General features: G+C 39.6%; 1 protein-coding gene across 9 annotated transcripts in view; it reads left to right on the forward strand.

Annotated features, from left to right (window-relative positions):
• The first annotated feature begins 3,359 nt into the window (after positions 1 to 3,359).
• Positions 3,360 to 16,408, forward strand: part of pclob (piccolo presynaptic cytomatrix protein b) — a 70,960-nt gene continuing 57,911 nt past the window's right edge. For all 9 annotated transcript variants that reach the window (XM_028450893.1, XM_028450894.1, XM_028450896.1 and 6 more), the window contains exons 1-9: positions 3,360 to 3,482; positions 7,534 to 8,482; positions 8,565 to 9,347; positions 10,372 to 11,124; positions 11,233 to 12,069; positions 12,201 to 13,064; positions 13,166 to 14,119; positions 14,224 to 15,156; positions 15,261 to 16,163. In XM_028450893.1, coding sequence (XP_028306694.1) covers positions 7,775 to 8,482; positions 8,565 to 9,347; positions 10,372 to 11,124; positions 11,233 to 12,069; positions 12,201 to 13,064; positions 13,166 to 14,119; positions 14,224 to 15,156; positions 15,261 to 16,163 — 6,735 coding nt within the window. In that variant the 5' untranslated portion in view covers positions 3,360 to 3,482; positions 7,534 to 7,774. The remainder of the gene's footprint in view (positions 3,483 to 7,533; positions 8,483 to 8,564; positions 9,348 to 10,371; positions 11,125 to 11,232; positions 12,070 to 12,200; positions 13,065 to 13,165; positions 14,120 to 14,223; positions 15,157 to 15,260; positions 16,164 to 16,408) is intronic.

The following is a 16,408-nucleotide window of genomic DNA, read 5'->3' on the forward strand; positions in this document are numbered from 1 at the left end:
CACATTTTAACTGATCTCGTTGAGAAAAAAGTGTAATTAACCCAATTATTCATATATTTTATTTGGATTTTTTTACAGATTTAATTTAGATTCATTTTAGATTTTATTTGGATTTATTTGACATTTTACTTGAATTTATTTTAGATTTTATTCGGATTATTTTAGATTTTATTTGGATTTATTTGGATTTATTTGAAATTATATTTTCATTTATTTATTTGATTTTTTATTTGGATTTATTTGAAATGTTATATGGATTTATCTTAGTTTTTTTTGGAAGTTATTTCAGATTTCATTTATAATTATTATAGATTTATTTTAGATAAATATTAGATCTAATTGTTTCCACTTCTTTGGTGTACCATAGACGATCACAATAAACACTGTGGCCAATAACTAGCCTGGCAAGTGAATAAAGTCACTTTATCTTATGTTGGGTTAAAGCTGACAGTGATAAAGGATAATTATGTTGTCTCTTTATCATCATGTCGGCTGTAAAACTACCTCCTAGGGGAGAAAACGTCAGAAGTCGAGAATCAGAGTAGGAGGAATTTGAACTTGCAAAAGTGTCAAACTTATTTTACTTTAATTCCTTTTTATTTATTCTAGCACCAAATAAAAAAAACAATCTTCCATAAACAGTTTTTATTTACATTAGGTTCATGAAAATGTTGAAATATTTACTGCACACAACACATTTGATTAAAACAATCCACCTGCATTTAAGAGGTTTTATATGACATCTTTGTGCACTGGGTAACATAGTGTTAGGTTTGAATACGCCTTTAGTGTATTATTGATTTTGTGTGATTGTAAAGCCTAATGTTTAACTATAGCTTGAGTTTGTGGACATTTCTGCATCATATCCAGGAGGAAAAATACAATATGATTGAATCTAAATGACCTGCTGCCTTCTGGATGCTGCTGCTGGTGCTACTGGTGCAAGAAATATCACATGCCTCAGAAACCGTCATCAGTTACCAGAACACCTTAATGGCATAGCAACGTTAGCACAAAGCAAGAAACGGACCATTAAACGAGCTGCACGTGATGGAGTGCACGTGATGGAGTGCACGGCTGTGTGCAGCATGGAAACCTGTGATTTCAGGCATTGTTAGAACAATGTGCTCCATCCAACAGTAATGTATCATTAGACGTGGGTTAGTTTTATATATGCAGCTATGTGACATTTACTCACTGATGTTTCGGTCTGTGTTTCTATATCTACACACACTTATTAATCCCACTGCTGTGCATCATTCAGCCAAAAAGTGATGATATGCAAATAACTCTTTGAAGTCAACGACAAGAACAATAAGAACCGGCTCCTGGACAGGAGCCAATTTGATTAATTTTCATTGTAAAAGAAGCACGGGATTGGTTAATTTAATTTAGGGGAGGGGCCACACACAGCGGGGAGCAGGAAACCAAACAGAATGAAGAAGGGAGGGAAAGATGAGAAAAGAGATGCATTTCTGTTGTCATTTTGTGTATTATTGCTGACTTTTTGTGAATTTTTTAGGTCATTTTGTCTATTTTTGTTGTTTTCACTATTTTGTCGTCTTTTTCTTGACTTTTTGTGTAGTTTTATTATCATAATGTTTATTTTTGCTGTCAATTGTGTGTATTTGGAGCAGTTTTGTCTATTTTGTTGTCTTTTGGTGTATTTTTGTTGTCATAATCTGTATTTTGTTGTGTTTTTTGTTGCCATTATCTGTAATTCTGTTGTCATTTTGTGCATTTTTGTTGTTGTTTTGTATATTCTTTTGTCATTTTGTGTGTTTTTGTTTGTCGTTTGTGTGTATCTGGAGTCATTTTGTGTTTTTGGAGTCCTGTTTGTGTATTTTTGTTGTACTTTTAACATTCTTCTGTTATATTTGTAATTGTGTGTTTTCGTTATTCTATATATTTTACATTCACACAGGCTTCTTGTGTGTTCAGTAAATCCTACAAACTGCTCCTGATCAACTCATGACAGTGTTACTGTATAATAGTGGCAAACTTTGGCTCATGTTACCTTTTATAAATCAAAATGTTCAAAAAGACAAACAATCTACTGAGTTGCAAGATGAGAGAATATTCATCAATAATTATTCTTTAGTCCATCCTCAGGAATAAAACCTATAGTTAATCAAAACATGTAGTTGTCTGTTAGGGCCAATTTTGATGGAGAAGATAATTTTGGGCAAATCAAGATTAAAGTTGAAAAAACAAAACTAAAGTCAAAATTTCGAAAAATACATTTAAAATACAATATTGTAATAGAAATTGTAGGTGTGCTAATAAAGTCAAATCTACGGAAGCTGACGAGAATCAATTAACCATATATAACAACAAATAGTAGATCGTGGCCATGTATCAGTGAATGGTTTAAACTTTACTTCAAAATTGGGTTTATTAATGAAGATATTCTTTTTCTTTTAGCTCATATAGACAGCATTGTATCTATTTAAGGACAATGAAGACATATTACCAAAAACTGAATCTATTCAGAAGGAAAAACCAGTGAAGTTTGAAAGAAGTGGAACATTCAGTCCATCTGTGGCTATTGATGAGCTACGGAAACAGATTAGGGTCAGTTTGAATGGAGACTGTTGTCATCTATGGTGAATTGGTTCTCGTCATCTTCAGTAGAATTGACTTTATTAGCAAACCTTTGACTTTTATCACAATATTGTATTTTGAGTTTATTTTCTAAATTTCGACTTTAATCTTGTCTTTATGAGTTTAATCTCAACATTATATTTGAACTTTATTCTTGATTTGCCCAAAAATATTTTCTCCATAAAAATTGGCCCTAATCCTCTTCTGTAGTCAGTTACTAGTCTTTGTTTAGTAATAATAATTCTTCCTAAATTATGTAAAAATGAGCAATTTCTACCGATGGATTATTGAGTGAATTATTAGGGTTGTCTTACATGTTACTGTTTCTAAATCAGGGTGTTTTTATGGGATTGATTCTATATATCTATGGGACTGTTTCTCTCTCTCTCTCTCTCTCTCTCTCTCTCTCTCTCTCTCTCTCTCTCTATATATATATATATATATATATATATATATATATATATATTGAGAGTCCAGCACTGGTTTCAGGTCATTTTTAGAAATAGACCTCTATCAATATTACATTTTATGCTTAAATAATGATAATAAACAAACAGAGGCTGTAATGTAAAGTCACCTGATGTTATTATATTGTCCCGTTCCTCCACGTGGATAAATCTTCAAAATTAGCACTTTGACCACACTCGGGAAAAAAACGCCCTGTCTTTTTAAATTTCAATTTCCGTGCGTGACATTTACTGCGATCACCTGTCAGAGACCGCGCATGCGCAGTGGGGCGGGAGGCGGAGTGGATGCTGATCGCTGAGAATCCGCCGCTTCCCCGTGCCCTCCATCCTACGGTTAGCACACACACACACACACACACTGGTCAGCACCGGAGGGAGGATGGACAGACGTGTCTGCGGGTGATAATACAGGTAATAATCATCATGATAATAACCGAATGTACACGGAACGTGTGCGTTTGACATTGTGACCGTGGAGGGTGAAGGATGAGAGGAGGGAGGACAGGATTCAGGAAATAACAGCCATGGATGGAAGAGCTTTTCCTGGATTTATTCACATTCTCATTGGATTTCTACGTTTTTGGTGTACCTTTGTTTATGGTTTTTACTGGAAATGTGTTGGATTTGACGGGATGCGGTGATTTTTTCTTGAAGGTGTCGCTTTTTATTTCTTTACTGTGGTGATGATGATGATGATGATGATGATGATGATGAAGATCTCACGTCCTTCCCTCTGCAGACTGACTAGCATCGTGTCCAGTTTATTTCTAGTGATCAGGCGTTGCGCATGACCGTCCGTGCATGTTGACATCAGTGCGTGATGATGATAATGATGATGATGATGATGATGATGATGATGAAGATGATGATGATGATGATGATGATGGTTTAGTGAAGTGTTCCTCTGCATCACTTTATCTCAGAATCATCTGCTCCTCCTCATCGTCACTTAATGATTCTGTCTATGTGACTTGTGGTAACTGCGTGTAAATACCAGCTAACAACACTCCTCTTCCTCCTCTGACTGTATAGTAGTATTTCATTAGTGGTGGATGTGCAGCCTGCATATAGGTTATTATTATTATTATTATTATTATTATCTCTCCTTAACACAGAGTCGGTGAAAAAACCAAACTGGGTAGAGTTTATCTACATATTTACTACATTTACACAGGCCCCTCCCCCTCTACAGTGATTCAGATATAACGGAATGTATGTAACACGTTGCAGCTGGATTTTCAATCATTCAGGGAAAATAATCATAGTCAGCTAAAAAGCTAAAAACAGTAAAACCAAAAGGCTCGAGGCCGTTTTCATAATCTGTAAGTGTACAGGAAATCTAAAATAACTACTTATCAACCACTTACTAAATACAATCTGGTAGATCGACCTTTATTAACATTAAAATGCTGTGAACATTCCTACTAGGGCTGGGCAATATGGACCAAAACTCAAATGTCAATATTTTTTTTCTCAAAATGGAGATATATGATATAAATCTAGATAATTTTATCAAATAAAGTCTGACCAGAAAGACAATACTGGGTTAAGTTTTCTGATGCAAAATGCTACACAGGGACATTTATTTGCAAACAACTTCACAATATGTGCTACTTTTGGCTTTTTCTCCTGTAAGGGACAGTATGTGTGATTGAGTTCTGTAGTGTAGCAGCTTGGTATGGGGAAGGTCTGGGTTAGGACGCACTCATTATTCTATCTAACTGTGCTTTACATGTTGTTCTGAGAAGTAAAAGCAGCGACTCCTAAAACTATATATATATATATATCTACAATATTGTAGTTTTCTATATCGCCAAAATAGAAAACTCGATACATCTTGACTCTCGATATATCGCCCAGCCCTAATTCCTAAATTATAAAACAGTCTAAATAAAAACATAAATGTGTATATGAAGCACATGTGTTTATTTAATATACTTACAGTTTATATACAAGTCAACACGTTGAATATTTACTGTTAATTTCACGTTTCAAGTTAGACATTAACATTATATTTTCATTACATATTTTCTTTTAATTTCTCATGCTCACTCATGTGGTTCTCTGGTTATTACTAAAGACTTATTAAACACATTTATTACAGATTTTACATCCTGTAACACTTTTTCGAAGGCGCTTGTGATTGGCTGATTTTTCATGGTGACTTGCGTGGTTCCTTCCCCCATGAGAGACGTTAAATCCTCAGTTACTCATCTTACAGAACGTGTAACTGTGTCACATTCTGCTGCTATTTAGGAAGATAAACTCTGTCTCTCCAAGGTATTTACACGAGTTCTTTGTTTTTCGCTGGAACATCTTCTTACATCCATCTCTTTCCGGATTTGTTCCCGCTGTGGGCACTAATCCCGCGAGAGCTGCCACTCAGGGCACTTCAGGTGGCAGTTACTGCGAGGCTAGTGACGACATTCAGTTTAGTAAGGCATCTTTTAATTATTACTACATTAAAATACTGGATATTTACATGTGAAGTGTGAAGTATTTCCGTGTCGGGATTTGATTTTAAATAAATGAATTACAAAAAAACAACAACAAAAAAAAGTTTTCCGTCCGTTTTCCGCAACCCTACATTTAAGTGTTTTAAAACAAGCTTCTACAGTAATCAAATGTATTATTAATTTTCATGCAATTATGATTTAATTCATGCTTGACTTTCCACTCTCTTCCTCACTCGCGTGTCTACATCCAATTTTGTGTGTACAATGACATTTCCAGTGATTTCAACTCAATAAAAGACACAGCTGTCCAAATATAATGCTTCATGATTTAATCAAAACACCTAAAAGCAAAAAAGTTGTAGGAATTTTTTTTATTTATTTATTTTTTATGAGGTGCTGGATCCAATCAAATAATTGCCTGTCAAAAAATGGGTGCACCGTTTTTTGGCCGATCGCCGATCTTTAAAAAGCCTGACCTGCCGATTCCGATTTTGGCCGACCCCAAATACAAATTGAATGTCCCAATCCTTTTTCATTGTAAAACATTGAACAATACCCGTTAAACAATACAAAAAATGTTGTTTAAACTGCACTCAAATATAAATGACAAGTTTAGAACCCTGCTGTCAAAAATACTGAATTATATCAGTTCCTTTAATCTTTCATTTCACCTGTTTGGAGCTCTTTGCCAAAAAATGAAGTAGTACAACACTAGTTTGGTTTTACAAATAAATAAAATCACAAGTTAAGAAAATAATAATCTACAGGACAAACTAACAAAACATTTTAAAGCAAAAATAAAGTGTCCTGAGTTTTAGGTTTCCTTGTAGTCTAAATGCAGAAGCTTTGTGGATATTTAAATGGATGTGAATAGTGTTTTGGTGATCACGCTGAAAGAGACATCGGCTTCATTCTGGTGGAACAAGTTCGGGTAATGTTCTGTCGGGCTTTGGCTGGGTCGGGTCTTCTGCCTGATTAAAGCTCTAACAGTTGGTCACGGACTGGCTTTTTGCTCCTGCTAGCTTTAGCTTTAGCATTAGTTTAATTGATAGCTTCAAATGCTACCTACTCAGCAGTGTTGGTGGTTTCTTAAATGGCGAATGAGGTTTGTTGTAACTTTTTGTTTGCAGCCCCACCATGACTTATTTTCGCGTTACATGAATTAGAAATTGCTATCCTTTTCTCTCTTTTTTAGTTTAAAACTGTGGACATGCTAGGTTGACTGTGTTCCAGGTGACTGTTATGTTGTTAACCCGTGTAGCAGTCGCATGCACAATTTTACTGAGAATATTATGCCGGAACTCACAGCGCAACCCGCCTGCAACAAAAACAAAGTAACACAGCAACCGAGTTTTTATATATTTATGATAGTATTTCAGGGTTCTCATCAGGAATTTTTCATAGCGGGGATCGCACGAGCGAGCGCCAGTGGTGCCGAACATTTTGAAACGCATAACTCTCTCAGGGCCAATATTAGTGAAGAAAAGCTAAAGTTGTTTTTTTTTTTTTGTTTTTATTATCTTTGTTCCAGCCTTATTTTAAAGCTAAAAGTTATTTGTTGAATTGGTGAAGGGTCATGATGAATGTTGTTCGAGAGTTACTCATGCTTGGTTTAGGTCCTCCTCTAATAAACACTCACAAACACTGTAGAGACAAGAAATAACATTGTATTCAAAAGACTGATTCCAAGATGCGCTTTTCAAATTCAGGATTACGTATTACACAAATACGTGTTCAGTGTTGGAGGTTTAAACACATTGACGGTGACATTTAAGGATAAAGCAATCTCTCCTAAAGATATGCTTCCATTACTTTTATACAGCAGCTATTTAAGTACCATTAATGAACAAACCTTTAGAAATAAAAGTTTGAAACCGTGAACTGGTTTGGGTTGAAATTAATCCAAGGGTTAACAAAATCCTACAATGTTTTTCCTTTTTTTTCTTCATCTTCTTCCTTGACGTTTAGAAACTGACACTGTCTTGTTCTGCTCATCTTGCTTTCAGAAAATCCAACGTTGATGCTGAGCCTGAGGGAAGTCCTGGGAGCAGCAGCAGCAGCAGCAGTAGTGGTGGGGCTGTAGATGCCCTCCCCACTGGTCCAGCGCCCCCTCTGGCCTCTGTGGGAGAGGCAGGATTCAGAGACAGCTCCTGCTCCGACACCGACACTCCGGTAGATTCCAGCTCCTGTGAGGAGGAGGAGGGAGAGGAGGAGGAGGAGGAGGAGGAGGAGGAAGAGGACTCAGTCATGTTCTCCTCTAAATTTCTTAGTGGGGCCAATCCTCTCAATGCTGTTTCCTCTGCTGTAAATAAGTTTGGTTTGTTTGGGGACGATGGAGAAGGGGATAAGAAATCTGCTTCCCAGCCAACAGGGAAGCCTCCTGGAGAACAGAAGCCAGGGGTCGGACCCGACAAAGACACGAAACAGCCGCAAATCACCACAAAATCCAGCCAAGGCCCTCCCATGCAAAAGATTCAGCCTGTTCCTCAGCCACAGGGGAATGGACAGACCAGAGCCTTAACTAAGTCTGCAGGTCCACAAGCAGCCTCAAAGACAGGGACACCTCCTGGTGTTCAGCCCCCAAAAGGCCAGCCAAAGGCCACACCCCAGCAAGCTCCACCTAAACAAGCTCCTCTACAACCACTTTCAACCAAGACTGGGACACAAGCTGCGTCTCCGATATCGACGTCACCAAAGGTGACCGCTAACGCCACCCCACCACAGCAAGGTCCTGGAAAGATTGGAGCGCAGCGACAACCGCCAGGACAGCAGCAAGTCATTAAACCAGCATCACCAGGGCCAACCAAAGCCAGACCTCAGTCCAAGTCTCTTTGTCCAGTGTGTAAAACAACAGAAGTTAATGTGCGTACGAAGGAAGCACCGAACTACAAAACATGCACACAGTGTAAAGCAGAAGTGTGCAGCTTGTGTGGTTTCAGTCCTCCAGACTCTGATGTAAGTATTTCCTGTATTATAAACCTTTTATTTCTCCATTTTGTAAGATCAATAGTGTATTTTTCTCTTTTTTCCTTTAAAGGGCTGTGAGTGGCTTTGTCTCAACTGCCAAATACAGAGAGCTGAAGCAGGCCCTAAAACCACAGGTCCTCCCATGAAGGGGGGCACAGCCAATAAAACCTCTGCACCCCGAAGCCAGAGTCCCTCTCCTGCCCAACCCATCAAAAGGGAAGTGGCAGCCACAGGTTCACCTCAGAAAACCCCGCCTACCCTAACTAAAGTGCCAGCCAAGGGGGACAACGCGAAACCTTCAGACAGTCAAAAACAAGGCAGCCCTGCACCTGCTCATAAAATCATTCCAGACAGTCGTATGACATCTGGGTCACAAAAGCCACAACAGATAAGTGAACCTGAACACAAGCAAATTAGTGCCACCTCAGTCCCCCAACAGCAGTCGGGAGGTTTGTTTGGCTTTGGAGGAAAAGCTGAAGCTGCAAAGTCAGAGGAATCAGTGACGGGGAAGATGTTTGGTTTTGGTTCCTCCATTTTTAGCTCGGCATCGTCTCTGATGGCCTCCCCTGTTCAAGGGGAGCCGAAAACCACTCCACCAGTTTCTCCAAAAATGCAGTCAACGAAAGACACAAAACCATCTCCACAACCTTCACAGTCGGAGATGGACAAGCAAAAAGCGCAACCTCAGCCGGCTAAAGTTCTTCCCTCCTCAACGGAACCATCCACTTGTCCAATCTGTAAAACACTGCTCAACAAGGGCTCAAAGAATGCTCCAAACTACAGCACGTGCACTGAGTGCAAAAGCACCGTCTGTAAACAATGTGGATTTAACCCAATGCCAAACGTGACAGAGGTAAGAAAAAACCTTCAAACCACTCAGACTCAGTTCTCTGTAGTCTTTTAATACTGTTACTTGAATAACTTAAGAAGTTACTGAAGAAGTAATGACTACCAGTAAATGTCGGTTGGTCAAAAACTGCTTTATAGGGTGTACCACAAGTCACACATGCTTTAGTTCCTTATACAGTTTAATCAACATGGCTTCTTGAAGCACAACAAATAAAGCTGAACCTGTAATTCTTAGAGGCTCTGATGTTAAGATTTAAAATTTACCAAATTCCATTTACAAGTTTACTTTTTCTCCTTTGTTTCCGTTTCATAGACTTTCCCTTATCAGATATCACTACAGGCTATTGAACTTCCATAAATCATGCTTAATATGGTTGAGTTTCTTTTTGTCATTAATTTCATATTTAACCTCTGTAGAAGACTTTCAGCACAAATGCATTAGCTGAAATCACACGGGTCATGTACCGTCAATTCAATCATTTTGCGTTATATTGTTATTTTTGTAAATATTTGTTTTGTTTTTTTCCAATTTATGTCTGCCCTACAGTTCTTACATTTTGCACCATTATCTTATATTGACATTTATTTTTGTTTCTTATTGTCTGCTCTTTTTTATTGTGTTGGTGCAAAAGCATATTTCCCTTCTCGGGATTAAATCTATTCTCATCTACATTATGTAATACTATGTGTGAGAGTCGACATTTTTGTCTCACTAGCCACCTGTTTAAGATGAACAATTGCGTGTGTGATATTGTCTAAAAACGTGCATGTCATATTGCTGTTTCTGCTTGTTTAAAAAATGTGTACAAAAAAATGAAAATAATAACAATATTCCCAATTCTGTTTAAAATGCATATTTTCCCACTGATGACGGAAAATCAGAGCCCCAAAACCCTTTATTCTCTAGGATTGTATCAAGGCAGAAGTTCAAACTGTGTTAAACTAAAAAAAAGCATGTGTTTACTAAAATACTGTTACTGTAGTATAGTGTATGTTATTAATTGTATGTTTGATTGTTTTCTTTTTAGGGAAAGGAGTGGCTTTGTCTCAATTGTCAAGTAAAACGAGCAGCGGGAGAAATTGAACAAAACAAGGGTACACCAATGGTTGGGTCAGAGAAGAAGATGACAGCAGCACAACCGGCTCCTCAGAAGTCTCCTGCTCTATATTCTCCACAGAAAAAAGAATCCAGGCAGGCTCCACAAGCATCAAAAGCTGAAGGAGCAAACAGTAAGGAAAGAGTGAATGCATCTCCAGGGCCAAAGAAACCTCTAGAAAACACAAAGACGGCTCCTGAGAAACAACCAGAACAAAAACCAGACTCTGGAGGCCTTTTTGGATTTGCTGGTCCTACAAGTCAACCAGATAATGCAAAGCCTGCTGAGTCAGTGACGGGGAAAATGTTTGGATTTGGTTCCTCCATTTTCAGCTCTGCTTCCAGCATGATTTCTTCTGCTACACCACCGGTTTCTCCTAAAATGTCTCCTGCAAAGGAATCCAAATCTCCCGCCATCAAGAAACAGGAAAAGAAAGTGGATCAACCACAGCAAGACAAGGGACCGACAACAGAGCAGCCAAAAAGTAACCAGGTTCCATCAGAGCCAACAAAGAAAGTCTCATCTTCTTCAGTTGTTTCCAAGGCTGGTCTTTCATTGTGCCCCCTGTGTAAAGTCCAACTTAACACAAGTTCAAAAAATCCCCCCAATTATAACACCTGCACTGAATGCAAAAGCACTGTCTGTAACCAGTGTGGATTCAACCCAATGCCAAATGTTAAAGAGGTAGAATGACATGACACTCATTGCTTTATCAGGCAACTGTCTCTTAAATTAATATTCTAATTTGAAGCATTTATGGTTGTTTTAAACTCTTTTGTTGTTTGTTTTTAGGTCAGCGAGTGGTTATGTCTCAACTGTCAAATGCAGAGAGCGCTAGGAGCATCTTCAACGATAAGACCACAGTCATCACCAAACAAAAGCAATGAATCTGCTGTTAATGTAAAGAAAGACACTCCCCCACTGGATAAACCTCAAAAGAAAATGACACAAACACCTGTTGAATCTACAAAACATGAGCCATGCTCACCTGACTCTCCTCAAAAGAAACCGCTACAATCTGCAGAGCCAACAGCAAAGACAGGTGTTTCCAAACCCCCTGGGAATCAGCCAGGTTTACCTACAGGTCAGAAGATTCCACATCAAGGCCAGAACACAGGTCCTCTGAAAGAAGCAGAACAGTCAAACCAAGCTGTACCCAAGAAGAGTACTTATACATCATCTACGCAAGAAAATTCAGGAGGCTTTTTGGGATTTGGTGGATCTAAACCTCAACCTGAGGCTGTCAAGCCCACTGAGTCTCTTGGGGGAAAAATGTTTGGGTTCGGCTCGTCTATATTCACCTCTGCATCCACTTTGATATCCACAGCGGTCCAAGATGAGCCTAAAACAACACCGCCAGTGTCTCCGAAGTTGCCTGCTCAGAAAACAGAGGAACCCCAAAAGGCCAAGACATCTCCCTTTCTACAAGCCAAAGCACAAAATAAGCCAGCAGAGGTTAAAAAGAATGCAACGGAATCAGCTGTTTCTACAGGCCCGTCTACCTGTCCGCTTTGTAAGATAGAGCTGAACCGCGACTCCAAAAAGCCACAAAACTACAACAAATGCACCGAATGCAAGACAACAGTGTGTGACAGATGTGGATTCAACCCAATGCCAAATATGTCAGAGGTAACAATGACATTAAATGTCTTCATTTGTAAACTATAAAGAAAAATATGCTTAGAAAAAGCAAAATGTATTAGTGTCGGCATGAGTAGATCAACAAATCAATTACAATGTCTTTTTTTCTCTGATTGCAGGGAAAAGAATGGCTGTGTCTGAATTGTCAAATGCAGAGAGCTCTGAAATCGGAGCCCGCTGAACCTCCCATAACACCCCAAACTGCCACTAACAAAACATATTCAACCTCAGTACAACAGCCAAAACCATTTCCAAATGAAGTGAAGCCATCTAAGGAACTACATACACCCCGGAAAATAGAGATTTCAGAGGCTGATGCAACTAAACCGAAGGAAGGGCTCATAAAAACAGCAGCAGAAACTGAAATACAGCATAGCCCAACACCTGAAAGTAAAACAGCCGGTGCCCAGAAATCAGCAAACATGGCTCATCAACAAGAACAGAGTAAAGTCCCTGTAAACACCCAAGAGCCAGTAAAGCCACCTGGATCAAGTGCTCCCAAAACCGGACCAGAGGCTTCCAAAACAGCAGAATCCATTGGTGGGAAAATGTTTGGCTTTGGTTCCTCAATTTTCAGTTCAGCCTCCACGTTAATATCATCTGCTGTTCAAGAAGAGTCACGTACTTCGCCGGCTAGTTCTCGCAAGATGTCAGCTCCAGCACACATCTCTCCAAAGATGTCGGTTTCTCCTAAGATTTCACCAAAAGGCACACCTAGTGTTTCCCCCAAAATGTCTCCGGTTCGAGAACCCAAAGGTGTGGCTCAGAAGCCAGAGCAGAAGAAGAAGACAGAAGAAGCCTTCCAAAGTAAAGAAAACAAAGCTCCTGCTCAACCTGCTCCTCATGCTGGACAAAGAACATGTCCACTCTGTAAGGTTGAGCTTAATATTGGCTCAACATGTGCACCAAACTATAATACATGCACAGTCTGCAAGAACACTGTCTGTAACCAATGTGGATTTAACCCAATGCCAGTTGGAGAGGTATGTATGGACAGACAAATCTTTATTTGTCATCTTCACATAATTTTTACAACGTTTTATGCTAAAGTAAAGCATTTACAGGAGTCTTTTTTTATTTTCAGGTAAAAGAGTGGCTCTGTCTCGACTGTCAGATGAAAAGAGCTGTATCATCCTCCGAGCATTCAGCACCTCCCACGTTAAAATCACAATTATCCCCTAAAGAACTACCTACACCATCTGCAGACGCTAAAACGACTGTTCCACAAAAAAGTCCAGAAGCTGCTGTAGGAAAAATAGAGAAGTCTGAACAAACTGATGATCAGAGTAAAAAATCTAAACTGCAAGTGCAAGCTGATAAAAAAGAAGCATCTGCTAGCCCAGTACCACAGACCAGCTTTGAACCTGATCAGAAAACTCTACAAGAAAAACAAAAACCACTCACAGATAGACAACAACCTGGACGTAAGCTGAGCAATGCCACTGCAGCAGCCCAGCCAGAGTCTGGGGGCTTTTTTGGATTCGGTGGTGGTAAACCTCAGGCGGAAGTTGACAAACCAACAGAAACGGTGACTGGGAAAATGTTTGGTTTTGGTTCTTCTATTTTTAATTCGGCATCCACTTTGATTACTTCGTCTGCTCAGGATCATCCCAAAACTACTCCTCCAGTGTCCCCCAAAATGTCTCCAGCAAAAGACTCCAAATCTCCTTCTGCCAAAAAACAAGAGCAGGAGAAGAAAACTGACAAAACAGAACAAGTGAAGGGTCAACCCTCTGCACAGCCCAAATTAAACGAGACTAAAGCCCTTCCTTCAAAGCAGCCAGATCAGGAAAAGGAAACAGCTTCTTCCCAACAGTCCAGGACTCCTCTATCAGTCCAGTCGACTGCAGATAAGACCCAATCAGAGCCGACAAAGCCTGCAGCACAACGAGCACTAAAACCAGACCAGAGGACATGTCCACTCTGTTCATTCCAACTCAACATGGACTCCAAAAATCCGCCCAACTACAATACCTGCACTGACTGTAAGAACACTGTCTGTAACCAATGTGGATTTAACCCAATGCCAGTTGGAGAGGTATGTATGTACAGGGAAATATTTATTTATCTCACCTTCACTATATTTATACAACTTTTTATGTTAAAGTAATGCATTTACAGAGTCTTTTCTTTCATTTTCAGGTGAAAGAGTGGCTTTGTCTCGACTGTCAGATGAAAAGAGCAGTAGCATCCTCACTGCCTCCAACACCTCCCACATTAAAATCACAATTATCCCCTAAAAAACTACCAACACCATCTGCAGACGCTAAAACGACTGCTCTACAAAAAAGTCCAGAAGCTGCTGTAGGAAAAATAGAGAAGTCGGAACAAATCAACGATCAGAGTAAAAAATCCAAAGCGCAAGCGCAAGCTGACAAAAGAGAAGCAACTGCAAGCCCATTACATCAGGCCAGCTTTAAACCTGATGAGAAAACACTCCCAGATTCACAACAACCTGGACGTAAACTGAGCAATGCCACTGCAGCAGTCCAGCCAGAGTCTGGGGGCTTTTTTGGATTCGGTGGTGGTAAACCTCAGGCGGAAGTTGACAAACCAACAGAAACGGTGACTGGGAAAATGTTTGGTTTTGGTTCTTCTATTTTTAATTCTGCATCCACTTTGATTACTTCGTCTGCTCAGGATCATCCCAAAACTACTCCTCCAGTGTCCCCCAAAATGTCTCCAGCAAAGGACTCCAAATTTCCTTCTGCCAAAAAACAAGAGCAGGAGAAGAAAACTGACAAAACAGAAGAAGTGAAGGGTCAACTCTCTGCACAGCCCAAATTAAACGAGACTAAAGCCCTTCCTTCAAAGCAGCCAGATCAGGAAAAGGAAACAGCTTCTTCCCAACAGTCCAGGACTCCTCTATCAGTCCAGTCGACTGCAGATAAGACCCAATCAGAGCCAACAAAGCCTGCAGCACAACGAGCACTAAAACCAGACCAGAGGACATGTCCACTTTGTTCAGTCCAACTCAACATGGGCTCCAAAAATCCGCCCAACTACAATACCTGCACTGACTGTAAGAACACTGTCTGTAACCAATGTGGATTTAACCCAATGCCAGTTGGAGAGGTATGTATGTACAGGGAAATATTTATTTATCTCACCTTCACTATATTTATACAAATTTTTATGTTAAAGTAATGCATTTACTGAGTTTTTTCTTTCATTTTCAGGTGAAAGAGTGGCTTTGTCTCGACTGTCAGATGAAAAGAGCCGTAGCATCCTCACTGCCTCCAACACCGCCCACATTAAAATCACAATTATCCCCTAAAAAACTACCAACAGCAGCTGCAGATGCTAAAATGACTGCTCCACAAAAAAGTCTAGAACCTGCTGTAGGAAAAATCGAGAAGTCGGAACAAATCGACGATCAGAGTAACAAATCCAAACCGCAAGCGCAAGCTGACAAAAGAGAAGCATCTGCAAGCCCATTACCACAGGCCAGCTTTAAACCTGATGATAAGATACTCCCAGATACACAACAATCTGGACGTAAGCTGAGCAATGCCACTGCTGCAGCCCAGCCAGAGTCCGGGGGCTTTTTTGGATTCGGTGGTGGTAAACCTCAGGCGGAAGTTGACAAACCAACAGAAACAGTGACTGGGAAAATGTTTGGTTTTGGTTCTTCTATTTTCAATTCTGCATCCACTTTAATGACTTCGTCTGTTCAGGATCATCCCAAAACTACTCCTCCAGTGTCCCCCAAAATGTCTCCCTCTGCCAAAAAAGAGCAGGAGAAGAAAACGGAGAAAGTAGAACACGTGAATGGTCAACCCTCTGCACAGCCAAACTTAAGCGAGACTAAAGCCCTTCCTTCAAAGCAGCCAGATCAGGAAAAGCAAACAGCTCCTCTCCAACAGTCCAGGACTAGTCCATCGGTCCAGTCAACTCTAGATAAGACCCAATCAGAGCCTTCAGCTCAACCAGCACTAAAACCAGACCAGAGGACATGTCCACTCTGTTCAGTCTTACTGAACATGTGCTCCAAGGATCCACCCAACTACAACACCTGCACTGACTGTAAGAAGACTGTCTGTAACCAATGTGGATTTAACCCAAAGCCAAATGAAACACAGGTAAGAGAAAGAGCACTTGTTTCATTTTACATATTTCTATTGTTCCTTCTGTGTTTTTTCTTTCACATTCGAGTAATGCACATGAAGTAAAATGATATTTTGATGATGCACTGGCTAAGAGTATAAGGCCCCACTATAAAGAATACTTTGTGAAAACAATGAAATAAAACTTTATTTCCATTGTAACATACATAAAGGACAAACTATATCTTTTAATAATGAGAAGGATTTTAAAAGTTTATTTC

The sequence above is a fragment of the Gouania willdenowi genome, chromosome 6 (assembly GCF_900634775.1).
Source record: "Gouania willdenowi chromosome 6, fGouWil2.1, whole genome shotgun sequence".
Lineage (NCBI taxonomy): Eukaryota > Metazoa > Chordata > Actinopteri > Blenniiformes > Gobiesocidae > Gouania > Gouania willdenowi.